Here is a 24,077-nt window from a genome sequence, read left to right as displayed (position 1 = left end):
CCTGCTGATCAGGTGGGGTTTGATCTCAAGACCCTGAGATCATGAGCCAAAATCAAGAGTTGGTCTCTTAACTGACTGAGCCACCCAGCTGCCCCACCAAACAATTCTTAAAGGGTAAATCCTAATAGTTACCATATATATAAAAAAACCTTATAGTAGTATTTAGTAGTAAAGGGTGTTGAAAATTTGCCAATTTCGTCTTGAGAAGAGTGAGTACAACAGCACCCTTACCAGTCATCATCATTTTCTGCTGCTGAGAAAGGGAAGAGACACGGCTGTTGACTTATTTTAAATGCTGTTGTCTTTTGACTTAAGCCTCAGATCTATCAGCTTTCCTTCTTTCTTTTCAATATGTGCTTTCACTATATTTCTAGCCTCTTTCCTTCAGACTAACCGGTGTAATCGACTTCCTTTGTTTTGGGCATCTTATCTTGACTTTCTTCTTTGTTTCTCTTTTCCACAGATTCCTACTTGAATCTGTGATTGACAAGTAAGTCAGCATAATGTAGGGGTTTAAAGCACAGCCTCCGGGGTAAGCCTACCTGGTTCCAAATCCTAGTTCTACTAATTAGGGGCCAAGAGAAACTAAGGAGTTTACTTAACATCTTAGTATCCACTGCTGTAACTTGAGAGGAATTTAGTAGGTTCTCTTTAGTAGATTCGTAGGTTTGTTATATGGATCAAATATGTCAATATTTATGAATTACTTGGAGCAGTATCTGACATATAATAACTACTACTTAAATAAGTATTAAAATGCATTTTTTTAATATTTTGCATAGATAACCTGTGGTTAATTTTCTTTCTTTTAATGCTTACAATGTTTTGTAATGCAGAAGTGTTTATTATGTAAGTGTTTACATAAGCATATTTTGGTCATTCTTTCTTTCTTGATTTCTAAATTTTTCTAATAAATAAAGATTCTATTGACCAAACTGATATATAGTTTTATTTTAACATATATATATATATAAATATTCTGTATATAACTTATTTTTAGTAACAGCTTTATTGAAATGTAATCTTCATAAAATTAACCCCTTTAAAAATGTCTAGTTCAGGGGCGCCTGGGTGGCTCAGTCGTTAAGCGTCTGCCTTGGGCTCAGGTCATGATCCCAGGGTCCTGGGATCGAGCCCCGCATCGGGCTTCCTGCTCCGTGGGAAGCCTGCTTCTCCCTCTCCCACTCCCCCTGCTTGTGTTCCCTCTCTCGCTGTCTCTCTCTCTGTCAAATAAATAAAACCTTTAAAAAAAATAAAAATAAAAATAAAAAAATAAAAATGTCTAGTTCAGTGGTTTTTAGTATTTTCTGAAAATTGTGCCGCCATAATAGCTATCAAAGTTTAGAATATTTTCCTCACTCCAAAAAAGGCTCCATACTTACTAGCACTCATTTCCTATCACCCCATCCCCTCAGCTCCTGGTAACCATTAATCTACTTTCTATTTCTATGGATTTGGCCATTCTGGACATTTCATATAAATAAACTCATACAATTTGTGCCTTTTTGAATTTGGTTTCTTTGATTTAGCATAATGTTTTCAACATCCATTCATTCTGTAGTATATATCAGTACTTTATTCCTTTGTATTGCCGAATAATATTCTATTATATATAAACATATCACTTCGTGTTTATCCATTCATCAATTTATAGGTATTTGAGTTGTTTTCACTTTTTGGTTAATATGGGTAAAGCTACTATGAACATTTATGTACAGTTTGTGTATGGATTTTTTTTTTTTTTTTCTTTTGAGTACGTTCCTAGGAATCTGTTTAAGGAAGTTTAAGTTGAACTTTTAACTCTGTTTAAGTTTTTGAGGAGCTGCCAAAACTATTATTCCAAGTAGGTATTCCATTTAATATTCTCATCAGCAGTGTTTGAAGGTTCCAATTTTCCCACATCCTCTTCAACAATTGTTACTGTCTTTTTTATTTTAGCCATCCTAGTAGGTGTGAAGTGGTATTTCGTAGGTTTTTATTTGCCTTTTCCTAATGACTAATGATTCTGATTATCCTTATATGTGCCTATTGTCCATATGTAATTCTTTTTTGATGGATATCTATTCAAGTTCTTTGCTCATTGTTTTAATTGGATTATTTGTTCTTTTATTGTTCAAATGTAATAGTTATATATATGTGTGTGTATGTACGTATATATATATATATCTGGATACAAGCCCTTATAAGGTAAATGATTTGTAAATATTTTCTCCCATTCTGTTGGAAATCTTTTCACTTTCTTGATAATATTCTTTGGGAAGCACAGGTTTTTAATTTTGTTGAAGTGGAATTTATCTATTTTTCTTTAGTTTCCTATATTTAGTTACTGAAATCTTTGCTCGGTTTAGTGATGAGCTAATGATTGAACAGATACTTAATTAAATGTGTTGAATCAATAAGTCTTTTAGACTTGGCCAGGGTGCTCTATTTCTGTTTTGTGTTATGCACTCAATGCTCCCATAGGCAGTTACAAGTCTGCCTTAGTCTTCACTTTCTGTCTGTGCAGGGCCTCAAAGCCAATCAGAGATGAGAGATTGGGGATTCTTTTCCTAATTCTAAAATGTAAAAAAAAAACAAAAAACAAATTGGTTTGGTTTGGTGCCCCTATTGTTATCTCCAGTCAGTATCTCCATCATAAGAAGCTGTAATGTTAAACAATCACTGTTGTTTCTTTTCAATAAAGGCCTTAGGGATAGGACTGTTTACACAGACTGAGCTCAAAGTCTTGCTCAAATAAAAAGAAATCACAAAAATGGAAGTTTTCAGTGGGCTGCTAGATAAGTCAAATGGTGACAGTTCTCCGGGGATGGGACCTTGGAGGAGCTCCAAGCCTTTTCTTCCCCGTCTAGTGTGTACTAAGATGATGGTTTTCACAGCGGGCAGAATTACAAAGCTGATGGCGCAAGGCGTCCATGCAGCTGTGGAGAGAGGGATGCCATAAATCTCTTTGTTCATATTGAGATGCAACTATTTTTTGGAGTAAATGCTCTGTAGATTGGTGCAAGCGCTTTTTATCTATTTCCATTGTTCTGAAAAGTTGATTTTGACAATTGCTGCAGTGTATTCATGGCCTTTATGGAAGAGAAGATTTTCTGTCTAGTCTTTGCTATTCCAGAGGTGCTTCTTGGTTTAACTTTGACAAACAGTGTGAGATTTTTTTCTTTCTTTTTTCCAAAATGGTCACACATTTATTTCCATAGTATGGTTGTTTTGTTTTAATATATTGATTGTTTCTGGGGTTTAAAAAATCATATTCTATCAGTTTGTCTATAAATTTTATCTCTGACACCATACTGCTTTTATCATTTTTTTCTGGGTAAATATATAATTAAAGGATATAAAAATTAATAGACAATTATTAGTGTAAAGAATATAATTAAGAGCTATTTATTTTAGCTACAAATAAGAAAAAAAGTCATTTTACAGCTTTATTAATTAAAGAGGTATAGCCATCCCCTCTTATCCTGAGGAGTTATGTTCCAGGACCCCCAGGGGATGCCTAAAACTGTGTATAGTATCAAACCCTATATATATTCTATGTTTTTTCCTCTACATACATACCTATGATAGAGTTTAATTTATAAATCAGGCAGAGTAAGAGGTTAACAACAATAATAATAAAATAGAAAAATTATAACAATATACTGTAATAAAAGCTATGTGAATGTGGTCTCTCTCAAGATATCTTATTGTACTGTAATCATGCTACTTCTTGTAATGATGTGAGATGATAAAATACCTCCATGATGAGATGAAACAAGGTGAATGATGTAGACATCGTGATTTAGTGTGACGCTACCACTGACCTCCTTATGATACATCAGAAGGATAATCATCTACTTCCAGACTGCGGGTGACTATGGCTAACTGAAACTGGGGAAAACAGAACCATGGATAAGGGGAAACTGCTATAACCTAAATTAGAAAACAAATATGTGGGAATTGAGTTACTTTATACATAAACTCATATAATTCAAATAAATACTAAAAAAGCTGTATGTATGAGTGAAATTATACTTCTTAAAATAAAACATGTCTTGAGACTACGGTAATTATAGGTCTTCCAACTCGATAAGACTAACAATGATCATTCTGATAATTTAAAAACAATTTTTTAGTCTATTTACTTTGCTCCTGAATACACTTTTTTAAAAAAGTGAATTGTTAAAATACATTTTAAATACAAAGATCTCATTTTATTTCATTTTATTTTATTTCTATAGGACTTTGGAGATGATGGGTCCTTGTACATTACTAAGGTTACCACAACCCACATGGGCAATTACACCTGTTATGCATATGGCTATGAACAAGTCTTTCAGACTCACATCTTTCAAGTAAATGGTAAGAAACATGTGTTGATATCATTGCTTTATGCTTCACTATATATTCAAAGAATATCACACTCGATTAGGAAGGCAAGGCTTCAATTTTTTTAGTTTGGCAAGGCCTCAGTTTTTGTTTTGTTTTGTTTTGAGACTTATTGTTAATGTAAAACCTTTTTCAATTTAAAAAAACAGGTGGTTGAGTGAATAAATGCTATAAATTTTACCACTTTTTTCATCGTGAAATAGTACAACGTAACTCATTCTAATTGGAAATTTAAAGCATAAGAAATTTAAATTACTTTTTGAAATTTAAATATCAACAAGTAGACAACCATATAAATTTTAGAAACTGAAAAAATTAAGCATGAAATTTTAATCAGATTATCTGGTTGATCTTATTAATGATATAAAAAACTGCTATTTATCTACAGCAAATGTTATGCTCTAAATCGTTAATTTAATGGCTGTGAACATTGGCCATGTAGGCTGATATTCTTTTTTCCTAAGATTTTTATTTATTTATTCATTTGAGAGAGAGAGAGAGCATGTGGTTGGGGGGGAGAGGCAGAGGGGGAGGGAGAAACTGACTCTTGGGTGAGAAGGGAGCTGGACTTGGGCTCAATCCCAGGACCTGGGACCTGAGCTAAAAGCAGAGGCATAACCAACTGAGCCACCCAGGCATCCCTGATATTACTCTTTTAATCAGAGGGCTTTTTCCTTTTTCTGATTTAATTCAAATTTTAGCTATTTAGTTCAATTGATGATACAGGATCGTATGTATGATACATTAATTCACACTGATTCACTTCCATATTGATATATATATATGTATATATATATATATATATATATATATATTACTTTATGATTTACTAAAAAGAAGCAGAAACTTACTTGGCTTGCCATAGGAACAGCAAGATGGCTAGCGTAGTTTGTATGAATTAAGAGGGGAGTGACAGATATGAGCTTGGTGAGGTAGCCCAGGGTCAGATCACGTGGATCCCTGGGGACCTAATTAAATATTTGGATTCCCATTCTAAGTGTAATGTGGGAAGCCATCAAAGTATTTAGTGTATGAAATGGCATATTCTGATTTGTTTTAAAATGACTGGAAGCATTGAGATCTGTTAAAAAAATATTTTAATAGTCTAGGGAAGAGATAATCGTGGCTTAAAATATAGTGTTAATGATGAAGAGGTAAAGAGTGGTTAAATTTAGAATATTTATTGAAAGTAGATCTGATGATATTGCTGAGGAATGGCATTCAAATATAAGAGAGATTTTTTTAACAATAAACCCCCCAAATTTGAAGCATTTAGATATATCCTTGTGACATTAACTGAATATAGAAGAAGCGTATTTGGAGACTGAGTGAGATTAATATATATATATATTTTTTTGGACAAGTTGACTTCAATATAAGTTCTAGATGGAAATCAAGTATGCAATTTAGTATAAGTCTGGAGATCAAAGGAGAATAACAGTCTAAAGTTGTATATTTAGGTAATATCAATGTGCATAAACTATTTTAAAGTCATATGTTTGAGCTTGACGAGGTCACCTTAAGAATGAGTATAAATATTCATATTGAGGATTGAGCCTTGGAGCTGAGGTTAATAAGTGGAGAAAAGAAGACTTAGAATGAGCACCTTGTGATGGAAAGTGTGTCTTGAAAAATCAATTAAAAAATGTTGAAAAAAGTTTGAAAAGATTGGAGAGTTTATGGTCTGACTGTTAGAGGCACTCAACAGAAGCAGATCTAGGCCTTGGTTTCTAATGCCTAATTAGTGCACACATGGGAATTGTAACCAGTTGTAACTAGACATGAGTCAAGGTTTGGAAGCGAACTTTCAAGGAAGCCAGTGAAGAGAGCAGACAAGGTACAAAGGAGGTGATGCACGCTATTCCCAGTGTTCTCAGATGTTTGGATTTGGACTTTGGATACAGCAATTTTACCTGAGGATACACAATCTTGAGAGGACAGAACAAGTCTGTGTGGAGGGATGTTCTCTACCTAGATGCGGCATCCTGGAAAATGGTTGTTGTTGCAAATCTGGTTCTCACCTCCCTCTTTGTTGTGATTGTTTACAGACTAATAGCCTCTTTGACAAAACTAATGCTCTGAGCTATTTGTTTGTTTTTTGAGAGATTCTCCACTTTTGTTTTGGCTTACAATTAGTTCTATCTTTTATATTCACTCCCAGTTCTACTTCTCTCAGTCTAAGGACCAGCTACTTGAGTTCTTAGTAGTTTGTAGAGCAGTGCATGATTCATGTTCTAGCAGAATCAGAATCACATGAAAAAATTATAAAAAATGTAGAACTCTGGACTCCACCAGCACTTTCTGGAAATTAATTTGAAATCTGCATTTTGGCAAACTTCCTAGGTAATTGTGATGCTTGGTAAAGCATGAGAACCATTCCAAATAACTGTTCTTTAGGAGTCTCTGCTCCCCACTCATGTCTGAAGCAGTCTTCTTACATAACTTACTCATTTGCATGCTTCGGCTGGGAAGCCCAGTAAGAAGGCTTTGAACCAAACTACAGGCTTTTGTGTTGCAAGATGTGCCTTGAACAGCACTGGAGAAATGTGGCTTCCCTGTTTTATCCCCTCCTTGTGAATGAACTGCTTCCTCTCTGATCTCAAGGTTTTTCTGAAGATGGAATGTGGGAATAAAGGGACCATGAGGTGTCAGCAACAGAGCCATGACCATCGGTCTTAACATTATGAATTAATTTAGAGGACTCCAATATTAGCACTGACTACTGCTGAGATCGAATGCTTTCCCTCTTCTAGAAACAAAGATCCCTGAACCTGGGAGTAAAACCCTTCTCTTTCTATCACCTCCTACTATGTTTAATCTGCTTCAAAATCCTTCATTAAATGTTCTTATGAAGGCATGGGGTTTGCAAAGAGGGAAAATGATAATATTATTGCTGAACATTGGTTGAGATTGAATAGAGAGGAACTGTAGTAGCTTGAGAGTGATGTTTAGTTAAAGGGGGGGAATTTATAAAAATTGCAGATATGATACTTTTTTATGCTGATGTGAATAATCTGGTAAAGAGGAAATGCAGATCATTTAAGAGAAAAAAGGGAAAATTGCAGTAGTCAAGTTTTTTAAAAATTGATGTAATTAGTGCACACATGGGAGGATTGGTCTTTGGAAGATGAATAGTTAATCTGTTGAAACAGGGAGCAAGACAGATTATTTGGGAACAGATGCTCAGGGTGGGAGCATGAGGAAATACTCCTCTTTGCATTGCTTGGATTTCTTCAGTGTAGTCAGGAATACCAACTATTGAAAGTGAGGAGTTTGTAAGAGCTTGTTTGAGCAGAGGAAGAGATATAAAATAATTACCTTGCAGAGAAGGAGGGTGATAGAAATAGCAGCCGGTAGTTGGTATGTCAGGCAGATCTCTGGGTGTCCTTGAGGTGATATATATTAGTATGTTTTCCTTCAGTTGTGGTTGGCTGTGCATTTGCAATCATAGAAAGAAGAGATTTGGGTTTAATCAGCATTTTATTTTGTCAGGTGAGTAAGTGGGAGAGAGACAAGCATGAGGAAAATAAAGCATGAGGAAAATAAACAAGTTTATAAGAGAATGATTATAATGATGGACCATAGAAGAAGTGGTAAGGTAAGGAAAGGGGTAGGTAAGGAAAGCAGTGACACCATGAGAAATATGAAATGAAGTAAAATACTGACTGGTGTTTCCAAGTTGAACAAGTACTACTAGAATGGGGTACTAGAGAGAGCGAAATGCAGTACCTTCACTCAAAGCATTTTCTTAAGGTGTCTGACAATTTCTCTTTATCAGAAACACTTTTAGTTAGGTCAAGTTATACAAAGGAATGTATGAACCACTAAGGTTTGATAGGTGTTCAGGAAACTGCTGTTCTAAATCTAACTTTCCAGTTCTAGTCTTAGCTAAAAAGGAGAAATGAAGTGAAGAATAACATTAATTCATCAACATCAACCACAGGAGATCAAAACCTTTTTCTACTGCATTTTTATCAAGGAGCGAAGATAATAAGTGCATTTTCAGGATCATCTTTAATATTTAAACCTATTTGAAAAATCCAGAAGGCTAAGTAGAAAATGTATTATATGTGTATCAGTCAGAGATTAGCTTTGGGCACTATAACAGAGACCCCAAACAACAGGGGCTTAAAGAAGATACTGCTGTGTTTTTCTTATGCATAAAAGAAGCCCAGATGAGATGCTTCAGAAGGCAACTCCATCACGTCATCATTATACTTTGCTTCCCTTGCTGTGGTTAGAACATGGTTTCCATTCTCCGTGTCATCCCATGTTTTCCAAATGGCAGTGAAAATTCCAATCATCATGTTCCTATTTCGACAAAAAGAAGAAAGAGGAAGGAAAAATAATGTCTGTCACCTGAGAGAGCCCTCTTGAAATAACTTTAATGGAAGTACCGACAGTAACGTCCATTAACCCTCTCTAAATGCAGAGATTAAAGTATATTTCTTTGGCCTTGTTATTTTGCCATCCACAACAATTAAGGGTTCATTTATTTACAAGGAGGAATAAATATTGGGTAGGTAAGTGGTCATCTTTGTCACAAAAATGTCTGGTGTATCAAAACATTTTGCAAAACAGTAGTAGAACAATGACACTTTATACTTAGAAATGGTAGGATTAGCTGTAAAGCAGCAGCTGAACAAGTGATTTGCTAAACAAGTGATTTCTCCTTTTTTTGGTGTTTTCCTTTCCTTTGGCTTTATGGTGTTTTATATTTGGGATAATAACTTTAAATGTAATTTTGTGTATAAATAAGTAGAATAAACTTGAGATCACTCAGAATATTGTTATAGGCCAATAACAGAAGAATAGTTGGGAATGAGCTGTGACACTGGAAAAATACAATGAAAATACAAGAAAATGCAAATCAGATTAGCCAAATGGCACATTTATAGACCGAATAAATCTCTAAACTGGTTTGACTCATTTTCTACTCTTGATCCACTTTTCATAAAAGGTTAAAAAGGGCTCTAGAAAATTAAGTTTTTGTAGAAAACTTAACATATTTATCTGAACAATTTTTCAATTAGTAATAAAAATAAAATATATCATCAATTACCATAAAAATATCTGAAAATACCACAAGTTATTGGAATTTGTGAAAGTGTTTTTGAAGTGCAAAGTCTATTTAAATATCCTAGGGTGCAAGCCAAATAAGTCTATCAATAGCCCTGTTTCCTTTCAAACAATGCAAAATTAAATTATTGAAATATGAGAGTGCTTCTGTGTCCTTGTCAGAAGAAACATGTATAAATCAAAGGAGCTTGACTCTGCCAGTGGAATTCATTTCCTGCTTTTCCTTTTCTTTTTACATAAAGCAAATCGTCTTTAGATCTTCAGCTTATGATATAGAATGTTTGAAATTTTAAAAGTCATTCAGTGTTTACACTACCCTCTGGGCAGAAAGCTTGTCTATATTCACAACAGACCCATAATATATGCTGTAATTTCTCTCTCGTTCATATTGTTTTTTTTTTTTTAAAGATTTTATTTATTTATTTGAGAGAGAGAGAATGAGAGAGAGCCCATGAGAGGGGGGAGGGCCAGAGGGAGAAGCAGACCCCCTGCCGAGCAGGGAGCCCGATGCGGGACTCGATCCAGGGACTCCAGGATCATGACCTGAGCCGAAAGCAGTCGCTTAACCAACTGAGCCACCCAGGCACCCTCTCGTTCATATTGTTTTAAGACCTCACACATAATATCAAGTGGATTTTTTTTTTTTCCTGCTCATGTCAGAAATGTGTTCACAAAATTGCTGGTTTTATAGGATGTCTATATAGAACACCTCCATTTTTTCTCCTTCAAAGTTTGAAAACATCGAAAAAAAGACACTAGAGCCAGATGTAAAGGTATGGAAGCATCACCTTCTTTACTGACAAAGCTGTTTAGAGAAAGTGGCTTAAGTCTGGGCAACAATGGCCTGCTTTGTCTTGCATCATAGACTTGAACTTCCTTCTCCAGTCACAGGCAGCCTTCCCTGCCAAGCTTTATCTGTATAGCCAAAGTGCAGATGGGAATAAAACCTTGCCGCTAGCAGTAAGATCCAGAAAGCAGGTGGTGGGAGGCCTACCTCCCCCTTCTCACTCCTCCTTTCCTGATGAGTAGGGAAAAGATGAGAGAAATAAAAGCCTTGAAGGTTACTCTGGCTCAGAGATTCTCTGTGGTTCTTGGGCAAGCAGCATCAGCAACTTGTTTTTAAGGCAGATTCTCAGGGTGCACCCACAACTACCGAATCAGAAGCTCTGTGCATGAGGTAGAGTGATCCGTGTTTTAACAAACTCTCCTCATGATTCTGACCAAGTTTCGGAATCACTGCTCTAGAAATGTTATTCCCTAGAGACCTGAGAAGTGGGAGTATGTGGTCCTTCCTCATACACTTCAACTTTATTCTCTTAATTTTGACTTGAACCTAAGCTCACAGTGATTTTGGGAAGTGGCTGTCTCTTAGGGGATGGGATCAGCCATGCATCAAATCAGTCATCCCTCTCATGAGGCCTGGCAGCAGATGGTGTTGGTGTTGATGTCTTGCCCAAAAGCCCACCTGGGCCTCCTCAACTGTGGTGGATGTCCCCTGACGGCTTGAGGCTACAGGAACCTGTCCCAAACCACCCTTCTAAGAATTTTATTTGACACAGGAAGGTTTATCAGCTGGACTCAAGGCAGCCTAGATGTGCCAGGGATTTAATGTCTCACAGGGACAGTCCTTAACCAGTGAGGGATGCAAGTCAAAAGGTAAGAATCACTGTTTCCCACTCACTCAGAGGGAAGATTCTGAGGTGCATTCTATATGACTCTTTTCTTTCTTTTCTTTTCTTTTCTTTTTTCTTTCTTTCTTTTCTTTTTTCTTTCTTTCTTTCTTTCTTTCTTTCTTTCTTTCTTTCTTTCTTTCTTTTCTTTCTTCTTTTTCTTCCTTCCTTCCTTCCTTCCTTCCTTCCTTCCTTCCTTCCTTCCTTCCTTCCTTCCTTCCTTCCTTCCTCTCTCTCCCTTTCTTTTTCTTTCCCTTTCTTTCTTTCTTTCTTTCTTTCTTTCTTTCTTTCTTTCTTTCTTTCTTTCTTTCTTTCTTTCTTTCTTTCTTCCTTTTTTCTTTCTTTCTTCTTTCATTTGTTCCTATTTTTCTTTCCTCCATCTTACTTTCCTGGTCTCTAACTTGTGCTTCCTGGGATCACGTCCCAAATCAGCAACATGAACTTAAGTTCTTTTCTCAGAGCTGCTTTTGGGGACACTCACATTTAGGAATGTTCTTACCTTAATAATAATTGTTACCCTTTGGTAGCTCCCCCTGCAAGCTACTGGTAAGCACCATATGTTTGCTTCCAGAAGGCTCTGAAATATTACTGAACATTATATTAATTCATGAACTCCAGAGTCTGAAAATTTTGTCTCTATTATTGCCCATGCTAAATTATGTCCAGTTACATTGCTCAGTAGAGCTCTTCAGAGCTTCTGCAATTATATTAAATCTTGACATCAAGACACTACAATTACATAATAATAGCAAGAGCATATAGATGCTCAAACTTTAATATATAATCTAATTATTAAATACCCACAGAGAAATAAAACTTCAAAGATTAAAGTTTCAAAGAAATTAGTCCAAAGTAATTAATATACAAAATTAAAGTATTCTGCCCTTGCAACATAAAATCTAAAGAAAGTCCAAGTTTTAATTACAAGTAAAGTTCAAGAATCAGAATCTTCCCCGAGTTCTTATTTTGTTCCCTTTTGGTGAGAGAGGTCCTTGAAAAGTTTATGGCTTTGGTATAATAACTTCAACATCTTTATCTTGGGCTAATTCTCATTAGACTTAAGTGTACCATCTTGCTATTTGTTTTCAAATGGTCACACCTATTCTTTATTATTTCCTTCTATTTTGCCTTCTGTTGGATTGCATAACTTTCAGAATTCTATTTTATTTTCAGGATTGGCTTGTTAGCTATATCTCTTTGTTTAATTTTTTTTTAAATGTAGCTATAAGCTATATTTACAATATGCAACTTTAACTTATTACCATGCATCTTCAAATAATATTTTATCACTTCACATTTAAAAGAAGAACCTTAAAACAGAAATCTTAGATCTCTCCCTTTCCATCCTTTGTGATAATACTGTCAAATATTTTATTTCTATGTATGTTACAAACTCTACAATACATTGTTTTATTTCCACTTTTAATAAGTAAATATCCTTGGGCCCCTGGGTGGCTCAGTTGGTTAAGTGTCTGACTCTTGATTACAGCTCAGGTCATGATCTCAGGGTTGTAGGTTCAAGTCCTGGGTGGGGCTCCGCGCTCCGCGGGAGTCTGCTTGAGATTCTCCCTCTCTTCTTCCCCTCCCCCCACTCACGTGCCCACACTCTCTTTCTCTCTCTAAAATAATAAATAAATCTTTAAAAAAATAAGTAAAAATCCTTCAAAGATATTATTTTTAAAAAACAGACAAAACTTTTATCATTTCTGATCCTCCTCATTCATTTATGTATATCCAAATTTCGCAATTTTCCTTTAGCCTAATAAACATCTTTTAACAATTTTCTCAGCCTTTGTTTGTGTAACGGTATTTTTTCCCCTTTAAGGATATTTAAGGATATTTCTGCTGAGAAATTTCTAAATTTCTTGAAATTTAGGTAGGCAGTCTCTGTTTTCTGTTTTTCTTTCAACATTTTACAGATGTTGTTGTATTATCTTCTGGCTTGTAGGCTTGTATGGTTTATAAAAGAGAAGTCAGTTATATTTCTTCTCTTTTTTTTTTTTTAATTTTCCTCTGGATGCTTTTAAAAGGTTTTCATTTTTCACTGGGTTTCAGCAATTTAATTATTAATATGCTTTGGTTCTGTTTTCTTTACTTGTATTTATCTTGTAGGGATTATTCAACTTGTTGGACTTTGGGATATATGTTTTTCAACAAATTTGGAAAAAAAAAAAGGCCATTGTTTTTAAGTAGATTTCTGCTTTCTATCTCCATTAGGAATTCAATTACAGATATACATGACTGCTTGACATTTTTCCATAGGCCACCAAAATCTGTTTTATTTGTTTTCTTCTTCATGCTTTGCTCTCACTATACTTCAATTTAGATAGTTTCTTTTGCTCTGACTTCAAAGTCACAAATCTGTTTTTCTGTATGTGTAATTTGCCATTAAGCTCAACCAAAATATTTTTAAAAGATATATTTCAAATATTGTTTTTCAATTTTAGAAGTTTCAATTGTTTTTTATAATCTCCATTTTCTTCTTAATTGTGTTCATGTTTCCCCTTAAATATTTGAACCTATCTATACCAGGTATTTTGAAGATTCATTTCATGGTCTCTGAAATTTTATATCTTTCTCTATTGATCGATATTTTTCTTGCATATGAGTCATGTGTTCCTTCTTCTCACATCTGTTTTCTGTTGTTGTTGTTGTTTGCTTGTTTGTTTTTGTTTTAGATGATGGAAATTGGTGAGAGAGATTTGCGGGATTCCTTTTAGAAGTGTTGCTTTGGCATTAACTTACCTGCATATCTGTTAAACCTTTTTTGAGGCTTTCTTTTTAACTTGATTTGAGTATTTCTAGAGTAACCTTTAAACTGGGGTTTGCTTCACTATTTTCCTAAGTGTTTCTAGGGTCTCTATGAGGTGTTTAATGACGTTCCATCAGTCTGTTTTTTTTCTATTAGGTCTCTCTAGTTGGGAGTCTGATTAATCTAACTCATATGTCACCTATCCTTGAGTGAGCTCTTGGAGCTTTTAAATTTATAGCTCCCTAGTAGTAGTTTTTTCTATAGTCATTGAACTTTGCCTGACTTTGTGGAGTTTCATCCTGTAGTTTGAGCCAAAGCCTCAACAGACACCTTATTCAGATTCCTGTAGCTCTCTATCTCTACATATTTCTGTCCTTTCTGGTGCTCTCCCTACAATTTCTGGGTCTCAAGATTTCCTGAATTCTAATCTCTTTTATTTCAGCAAGACCCTTCAATTCCTCTGCTTCGCATCAATGTAAACTAAATGTCTCTAGGCAGAAAGCTGAGGCAATTATAAGCGCAATCCATTTTTTTTTTTTTTTTTCTTTTCTTTCGGGATCATGATCTTTTGCTAATGGTTTTGCAACATTTGATAACGGTTGTTTCATATTGGTTCTATTTATTTATGGCAGAGGCTTATCTGCTATCATTTTCTATCATGACCTTATATCTCATAGGAACCACTTTTTTTTTCTTTCTCCAAATTTTTATTTAAATTGCAGTTAGTTAACATACAGTGTAATATTAGCTTCAGGTATAGAATTCAGTGATTCCTCACTGACATACAACAGCCGGTGCTCCTCACAACAAGTACCCTCCTTAATCCCCATCACCTATTTAACCCATCCCCCCCACCTCCCCTCTGGTGACCATCAGTTTGTTCTCTATTGTTAAGAGTCTATTTTATGCTTTGCCTCTCTCTTTTTTCCTCCTATGTTCATTTGTTTTGTTTCTTAAACTCCACATATGAGTGAAATCATATGGTGTTTGTCTTTCTCTGACTGACTTATTTCGCTTAGCATAATATACTCTAGTTCCATCCATGTCGTTGCAAATGGCAAGATTTCATTCTTTTTGATGGCTGAGTAATATTCCATATATATATCTACACACACACACACACCACTTCTTCATCCATCATCAGTCGATGGACATTTGGGCTCTTTCCATAATATGGTTCTTGTTGATAATGTTGCTATAAACATTGGGGTGCATGTGCCCCTTCAAATCTGTATTTTTGTATCCTTTGGGTAAATACTTAGTAGTACAATTGCTGGGTCATAGGGTATTTCTATTTTTAACTTTTTGAGGAACCTCCATACTGTTTTCCAGAGTGGCTGCAGCAGTTTGCATTCCTAACAACAGGGTAAGAGGGTTCACAGGAACCATTCTTCAAAAGACTGAGAGGTTTTATTAGTTAAAGGCAAGTTTTCTCAGGACCCTTATTTGTAAAGCTTCTGAAAGTTAGTAGACATGGCTGATGTTGACATCATCAATACTGTATGAAATAAATTTAGAAATTTCGAGTAATGCTTATTTTGTTCTCAGTGTCCAATACTTAATTCTGCCAAAAGTAGAACAGGTACTCAGTAGTATATGAAGGGAGGAGAATGAACAACGATAACGACAACAAAAGGTTTTGTGTTGGCTGTGGTGAAATATGAGTCTTTCTATATAAATTTCTCAAGGCTAAAGAAATTATGCTTAATTGACCATAACTACCCCAAAATAGGTTAATTCTGTGATTATGTGTGAAGAAGAGACTATTTGTTATCTACCAAATAATTTTCTACAGTTTTCTTCAGTGATAGAGGCTCAGTTTATGCCAGTTTCACAGCTACCCACCTAAAACTACCCTTCCCAGATCTCTTTGAAGCTAAGTATTGTCCCATGACAAGGTTTTTGCCAATGGAGTGTGATAATAACTAATGTATTTAATGTCTGGAATTTATTTATTTATTTATCTATCTATTTATTTATTTATGATTTTATTTATTTGAGAAAGAGAGAGCACAAGCAGGGGGAGCGGCAGGCAGAGGGAGAAGCAGGCTCTCTGCTGAGCAAGGAGCCCGATGTGGGACTCGATCCCAAGACCCTGGGATCATGACCTAAACCGAAGGCAGACGCTTAACCGACTGAGCCACTCAGGCGCCCCTAATGTCTGGATTTTAACATAAAAGGGAAGATATGTACTTTCCCTTCTCTTTTGCTCTGTTTCTGCTTATTGGAATATGAATCTGATAGTGGTAGCTGAGGAGATATGTTCAATTTAGAGAAAGGAAGTTATGTTTTAAAGTTAGCAGAAGTGGGGCGGCTGGGTGGCTCAGTCATTAAGCGTCTGCCTTCGGCTCAGGTCATGATCCCAGGGTCCTGGGATGGAGCCCCGCATCGGGCTCCCTGCTCAGCGGGGAGCCTGCTTCTCTCTCTCCCACTCCCCCTGCTTGTGTTCTCTCTCTGGCTGTCTCTTTCTGTCAAATAAATAAATAAAGGCTTTAAAAAAAAGTAAAGTTAACATAAGAAAAAGATAGAATGTTCCTGGGTGTGGAAGGCTTAATAATGTCTTCACAAAAGATATTCGCATCCTAATCCCTGGATTGTGAATGTTACCTTATATGGCTTTTGAGGAGATTTACAGATGTGATTAAGGTGTGATTAATTTAAGGAGCTTGAGTTGGAGATTATTATCCAGGTGGGTTCTAAATATAAGTGTCCGTCTGCGCACAAATGAGGCAAGGAAGTCAAAGAAGGAAATAGAACATATGATAACAGAAAGAAGAGGTTGGAGTGATTTGATAAAGGGGTCATAGTCCAAAGAATGCAGGTGGTTTGAAGAAGCCAGAAATAAGGGAATTGTGCAAGACTGATGCGTCACAGACCTGTACCTCTGAAACAAGTAATACATTATGTGTTCAAAAAAAGAAGAAGAAGATAGGAGGAAGGGAAAAATGAAGGGGGGGAAATCGGAGAGGGAGAAGAACCGTGAGAGACGATGGACTCAAACAAACTGAGGGTTCTAAAGGGGAGGGGGGTGGGGGGATGGGTTAGCCTGGTGATGGGTATTAAAGAGGGCACGTACTGCATGGAGCCCTGGGTGTTATACGCAAACAATGAATAATGGAACACTACATCAAAAACTAATGATGTAGGGCGCTTGGGTGGCTCAGTTGGTTGAGCGACTGCCTTCGGCTCAGGTCATGATCCTGGAGTCCCGGGATCGAGTCCCACATCAGGCTCCCTGCTCGGCAGGGAGTCTGCTTCTCCCTCTGACCCTCCCCCCTCTCATATGCTCTCTTTCTCTCTCTCAAATAAATAAATAAAATCTTAAAAAAAAAAAAAAACTAATGATGTAATGTATGGTGATTAACATAACATAATAAAAAATAAATTTAAAAAAATTAAGCACCAGTGGGGTGCCTGGGTGGCTAAGCTGGTTAAGCATCCGACTCTTGGTTCCGGCTCAGGTCATGATCTTGGGGTCCTGGGATCGAGCCCCAAGTCCTTGGCTCCACACTCAGCAGGGAGTCTGCTTAAAGGATTCTCTCCTTCTCCCTCGGGCCCTCCCTCATGCACATGCTCACTTGCTCGTTCAAATAAATAAATCTTTTAAAAAAATAATAAACCACCAAAACCACAGTATTAAAAAAAAAAAAAAAAAAAAAAAAAAAAAAAAGAAGCCAGAAATAACAAGGGGACAGATTTCCCCCTAAGACTCCAAAATGAACCAACCATGCCCACACCTTGACTTTAGTTCATTAAAATTGTTTTTGGACTTTTGGCCTCCAGAAATGTAAGAGAGTAAATTTTTGTTACTTTAAGCCACTAAATCTGTGGTAATTGTTTCCGCAACACTGGGTTCTGTAACAAGATCAAGTTACCAAACTAAACTTTCACCATCTACATGGACTTACGTTTGGTTTAAGTCACTGTATTTGGGTCTCTTTGTTGTAACAACTTAACCACATCCACACTGTCAAGCCACCATACCATGACTACGTATCATAAGTTATATCTTATTTAAGCCACGACTGTATTATTGCTCTATTACATCAGTTCAACCAGCATCTTATCTTTACTTATCAGGTCATTTCTCCTACAGTCCAACTGCAGATTGGTAGAGGGGCTCTATTTGATGCATTCAGTGATCTGGGATCCTCCTATCTAGAGGCCACAGTATTATATAAGAGGATGCTACTCCCATGGCCTTGTTTCAGTCTGTGAACTATTTTTCTGAACTGTGAACTGTTATCCATCCATGAAATACAATGTAGAAATTATTAGTAAGCTCAAAAATTTTTTTTACAGTAATTGCATATTTCTACACCATCTATGTAAAGGAATCCTATTATCTGATAACTATAGAGGCTGAAGGAAAAAAAAGATCTCCCAATCACAGATAGTCTGAGAATCACTTCCCTAAAGCCTCAGAGTCCCCTACTAGATCCTGTGTGTTTGTTTGTTTGTTTGTTTTTTTAGCATATAACAGAAGAGACAACAGTTGAAGGATTGCATAGGGGCCTTATAGGGTAGGCCTTGTAGAAGATAGCACTTTTGCCTACTTACTAGGATTCACAATTAGTACGTTCTGTTGTAAGGGAGTTTGAGAAAGAGAAGCTGCCTCTGGGCTCAGAAAGAAACAGGAATACTTTTAGTGTGCATCTAGGCGGATTTTGCCATGAGAACACAATGCTCGTAAGCTTTCTGGGAGAAAGAGCAGATGGTGTAGAGCGCCACCTCTTGAAGAAAACATTTATGACAATCATATTGTCTGTGGAATAGGCATTTTTGGAACCAGTGCTACATGGAATTACTTGCATTTGTGAAACCAGGTCCACAAGATTTCACCAAAGCCCCACGTCGCTTCAGCTGATACAGCCTTTTGCTGATTCTGAAACTAAAATTGAGATTAATGTTTCTGAAAACTATGCCTGCAGGGGACGGCTGCTTACCTTAACTTTGCCATGAGCTCTGTACTGTGTCATTTCCTCAGTTTAGAAGGATTGCAGACCTTGTGCAGTATTTATTTCTATTACATTTTTCCCTGCTCTACTGCTCTCTTTCTCTTAGTTGTTCCATTATTTATTTCAGAAGGGTTCACCAACTTCATTATCGTCTTAATTTGGACTCTTTCCTTTTTCTTTTGCCAGGGCAGTATACTAGAAATAAGTGTCTTCCTTCTTTTTTTATTGCTCTCTGTTTTCGGGCCCAAACATTTTTGTTCTCATGTATTTCTCTCTATGTTGTCCTGTGGGATCTGTCACAGTGAGAGATTTGAGAATATTGCATCTGGATCTGCCAAAAACGTGCACAGTCCAAACAAATATTTTCCACTTTCTCCTTCATGATTGGAGTAATCCCACCCAGAGGTTCTTCTTCCATTAGAACAATATCTAACCTGTGTCCAGACATGATCCATCATTATCTTGCCTAGATTTCTTTTAGCATGTTTTCTCTTCGCTCTGTCTTCTCTCATTGTCTTCATTCTATAGATTTCCTGGTCATGTGCCCTTAGTTGCTGAGGATAGCTCCATGGTCTCCTGCAATAACTGTCAGTTTGAAATACATCCAGGGATGCTATGAGAATCTTATGCTGCCCTTCTTTTTAATATTTTCTCCAAATTGGTGTAAACCCTTGATAGACATCTGTGAAATATTATCATCATTTTTGCGTATTTCCAACTTAATATGATCATTCCTATTTTTGTGTATCCCTAACTTCACCCTTGTGAGGTCAGCTCATGTCCCTACTGTGCTTAATGCCACTCAGATTTAAAGCCAATCTTTTGAATGCCCTTCGAAACACTAAATGTTCTGATTTTTGTGGCGTCTTCCTATCCTGCTACTCTTCCCCTTGCAAACTCCACTCTAGCTGCATTTAATGCTCTTTTTGTCTTTAAATATAACAAGCATTTGCAGTTGGCTATTCCCTCTGCCTGAAGATGCTTTCCAGATCCCCACCGGGCTCAGTTCCAACCTCCTTCAACTCTTTGGTTAAATGTTCCTTTTTTAATGAAACCTATGCAGACTACACAATTTAAAATTATAACTAGTCCCCACCCTCCCACTTGAAGTCACTCTCAACTTTATTTATCGATAATGCTATTATCTTCTAATAACTTCATACATCCTAACATAGAATTTATGCTGTTTTTTTTCCCTTATATTTTAACATCCTTGAAATAGGAATACATTCTACAATCTAGGGTTATAAGAAGCAATGTATCTACTAAACTGGAAGCAATTTTTTTGTTTGTGATTGATATATAAGTAATAGCATCTTAGACTTAATTAAATAAGGTAAATTACTTATTTAATATGTTCATAGTTTATTTTTGGTCTTCTTTCACTCAAGGAGATTCCTGCTCTCTGTCTGTCTGTCTGTCTCTCTGCTTCTTGGTACCCCGAATGGTGCATTTTGCTGGATAAATACATATCAACAGATAAATAAACGTTTCCCTTTGGTTCCTGGTTCTGGATCTTTTTGAGGAATCATTCTAGTCCACTCTCTGAGATTTTTCCATTCTCCTCAGCTGTAAGATCGTGGGGGGACTACCTACAGTTTTATTAAATAGACAACTAAAACATTTCCTCGGTTTTTAACGATACCCTTTTTAAGAGCTGCCTGTTCATGACATATGCATGCATGCGTGCGTGTGTGCGTGCGGGAATGCACTGGACTTCAAGATCTAATTTTCCTTTTGTATCAAGCTGCTCTGTCCTCTAAGATGTCCTTCTGAGTAAATCTCTCTTTTCCAGTTTAATCAGTCTTTCTTCCTTACTTTTGTTTTCATTTTCTGCTACTCATGTCTTGATAGAAAATGAGAGTATATTTTTAAATTACTTCAGTTCCTCCTTGACATCCCGAGCAAACCTAATTCCTAGAGACAGTGGGGGTATGGAAGTTTAATTGCCAGGTCAGGTTTTTAGTTGGCAGTAATTTCACTGGCAGTCGTTTCTCTATCTAGCCCTTGAGATTTATTTCTCTAGAATAAAGATAAGATACTTTTTGATTTTGCATTTGTCTATTAAAATATATATATATAATCTTTCTTTGGGTCAAGATGCATTGTAGATCTCTCTAAAGCCATGACCAGAGTTTATATAATTAAGGAAACCGGAGTACTTGTTACCACTAGCAGTGGGCTGGTGCTTAAGTCTTTGAAAAAGCTCCTTTTACAGAAGTTATCCCTGCAAGATTCCTCCTTTGTAACAAAAAGGTAGTTAATAGAATTTGGGTAGTCAGTTTAGTATTGCCTACCTAGGTATGCCACTAATAATATAAAGGAGTAAGCTGTACTTAGTGCTTTGTAACACTAACGGAAATTAGCTGCCTGTGCATTAGGGGGAAAAAAAACCCCACAGAAACACTTCCTACAAACATGGTTGAGAAACACAGCAAAAGCCACTTAATGATACATAAAAAAGGACTTACCTTTACTTTAACCTTGATTAAAATACCAGACCAAAGTGCACCTGTGTAATTCAAAACTGAATTATGACAGCCTATACACACAGGGTGACCTGCTTCTTAAGGTCTGTATTTGTTAGACACAGTTCTGCCTGCATAAACACAGCTATTCATTTATGGGGAACAAAGCCACCCAATGGGATCAAATCTAATTATCCCGTATTTATTAAAGCTTAAGGCCTAAAGCCACTTGCTAAGGCTGCAGCATATAGAAACCTACTTTCCTACTCTCTCTCTCTAAATATAGATATAAAATCACCCTCAAAGCAAGTACTATCTGAGTTAAGTTACCCACCAGAGCCATTTCAAAAGCTGTGATTCCTCCTAGGGTTATTATGTCAACCAAACTTTACTCTGTAAACTTGTCAGAGTTTCCTAAAGCATCAGATGTTGAGCATTTAAGAGATGGTAAATAATCCCAGTTTCTTCCCCTCCTGATCTGATCTTCAGAAGCAATTGAGAGAAAGATAGTGAGTTACATAAAGGACAGAATATCATTGTGGAAAAGCTGCTTAGAGAATGTGTTTGAGATCTATGACAATTCTTTAATTTCCATAATTTAATGTGCCCAGTAACTCATGAGCATTGCTATAGACCTCAGCACCTGGAAATGAAGCTGACACCTGATTTTCCCCAGAGCAGAACAACACACATCCTTTTTACAGACTGTCCCAAAGTATGAGAAGGAAGAACTGAATAAGCTCAGTCTTTCTTAAAGTATACCAGGCAGACACTGCATCCCTCCTCCCACTCGTGGACTTCTGAAGGTCTGGGGAGAGATACAATCATCTACATGAATCAGAGCTGTAATAGGAGCAAATCTCTCAGGTAGATGACTCATTCTCAGATACGATTGTTTTTTATTCACCCACGATTGACTCAGACCTACATTTATTCGGCCAGAATTCTTTTAGGGTATAAATGAATGTATTTATGGACTTTTATGGGTAAGTGAATGTACTAAATCTTATTTTTAAATGTTACAAAATTATCTTTCCTCATAAAATTATAATATGATTATATCGACAGGCACATTTAGATTAGCATGACCTAGTTTACTGAGCTGGTTTACACCTGTCCATAGAAGTGATATTTCATAGATTATTTCTGTGTATACGAGTACTAGGTAATGTTACAAAATACTCATGAGGTGGCCAGCACTTAAAGAACAGTATAATGACTAATTAATGTAATGACACTTGTATAACAAGAGAGTCGAAAGAAGGTTAATGTGATAATGAGGCTTATTTGATCTTAAAGATTTAGCATGAAGGAACTCTCAAGATAGCTTAATTAGATTTTAAGCACCTTTTGCAATTCGCATGTGTACTTGTTAATCCATATGTTCTAAAAATAAATTTTACTTCATTTAAATTAATGAATTTGTCTAATCTCTGCCCTTGTGCTGTTTTACTGTTATTGGTGATGGTGTATCCCTGAATATTTCATTTGATATATGTATTAGTTATAATTTTTTCTTCCATGTTATGCTTACATTGCAGTGCAATTCAAAATAGTAAGACGTTTTAAATTATGAAACAATAGCTTAGTATAATACAGGTAGTTAGGACCAGTCATGACTGGACCCATTTAACTCCTTTGTATGTCATTTAGAACACTGTACAATATATCAGTAAACGTGATTTCATTATTTGATACCTGTGTCATTTTTAAACTTAACCAAATACAAAGAACATTTTAAATATTAATTTAACAATGAAACAGGACATCATTTGTAGTGGTGATCCAGTTAATTGTAGACTGTTTTCTGGTGCCTTGGAAAAGTATAGAACTACATTTTCACATTCCGTATTTAGGCTTTGATGAGTTTTCCAGATTAATACCTCTTCATGCTTTTCTTATGAGTGATGGTTGTAATTTGTTTACATGACTTTTGCTACCCAGTCCATATTTCTTTTACAATGCAATTTACTCTTATAGCACATTACTTCTTGAAGTCATCAGGGCCTGAGTGTGGGCATGGGTGAGTCTCCCATTTTTCTCTGACCTCAGTCAGATCCGTTTGCTAAGGCTCAATTCCTTGTTTATGTGCAGGTAGTCGAGAGCATTGCAGCTCACAGCAATCTCTTCCACCTTAGACATTCTGCATTGTTACATATTGTTTTTCTTTGTTTGTTTATTTGTTTTGTTTTGTTTTGTTTTTCATTAGAAGTAATTAAGTTTATTTTCATAGCATCTTTCTTTAGAGTCTTGATGTATATGGAGCTTTGCAATTAGATACCTAAAGAACGAGGGTCACATTTCACAAATTCTTTGCTTTCTCTATAGGCTGAATTTTGTACTTTGCAGATAGCACACAGTAAGCAGATCTATACTGATCTATTTTGTTTGTTGAACTGGAAACCTATTTTTAATATACTAAAAAATAATCAGTTAAATGGTTGTGGGCTGATGAAAATTGGCCACTCTACATGTAACCATGGTATTTGTATCTCCATATACAGTTGACCCTTGAACAATATGGAGGTTAGGGGCACCAACACCCTCATAGTTGAAAATCTATGTATAACTTTTGACTCCCCTAAAACTTAACTACCAATAGACTACCATTGACTGGAAGCCTTACTGATAACATAAACTATTAATTAACACATATTTTGAATGTTATATGTTTATATACTTCATTCTTACAATAAAGTGGGCTACAAAAAAGAAAATTTCATTAAGAAAACCATAAGAGGAAAACCATAAGCGGAAACCAGATGTCCAAAAAGATGGT

General features: G+C 36.1%; 1 protein-coding gene across 3 annotated transcripts in view; it reads left to right on the top strand.

The window, feature by feature from the left end:
• The window catches only part of FSTL5 (follistatin like 5), a 691,608-nt gene that overhangs the window by 489,998 nt on the left and 177,533 nt on the right, over positions 1-24,077 (top strand). For all 3 annotated transcript variants that reach the window (XM_045879364.2, XM_045879363.2, XM_045879362.2), the window contains exon 7: positions 4,224-4,344. In XM_045879364.2, coding sequence (XP_045735320.1) covers positions 4,224-4,344 — 121 coding nt within the window. The remainder of the gene's footprint in view (positions 1-4,223; positions 4,345-24,077) is intronic.

Source organism: Mirounga angustirostris, unplaced genomic scaffold (assembly GCF_029215605.1).
Source record: "Mirounga angustirostris isolate CCGP_5_RB_7025 unplaced genomic scaffold, mMirAng1.0.hap1 SCAF_2, whole genome shotgun sequence".
Taxonomy (NCBI): Eukaryota; Metazoa; Chordata; class Mammalia; order Carnivora; family Phocidae; genus Mirounga; species Mirounga angustirostris.
The sequence above is the reverse complement of the archived record's forward strand: the minus strand, read 5'-3'. Positions and strand labels throughout refer to the sequence as shown.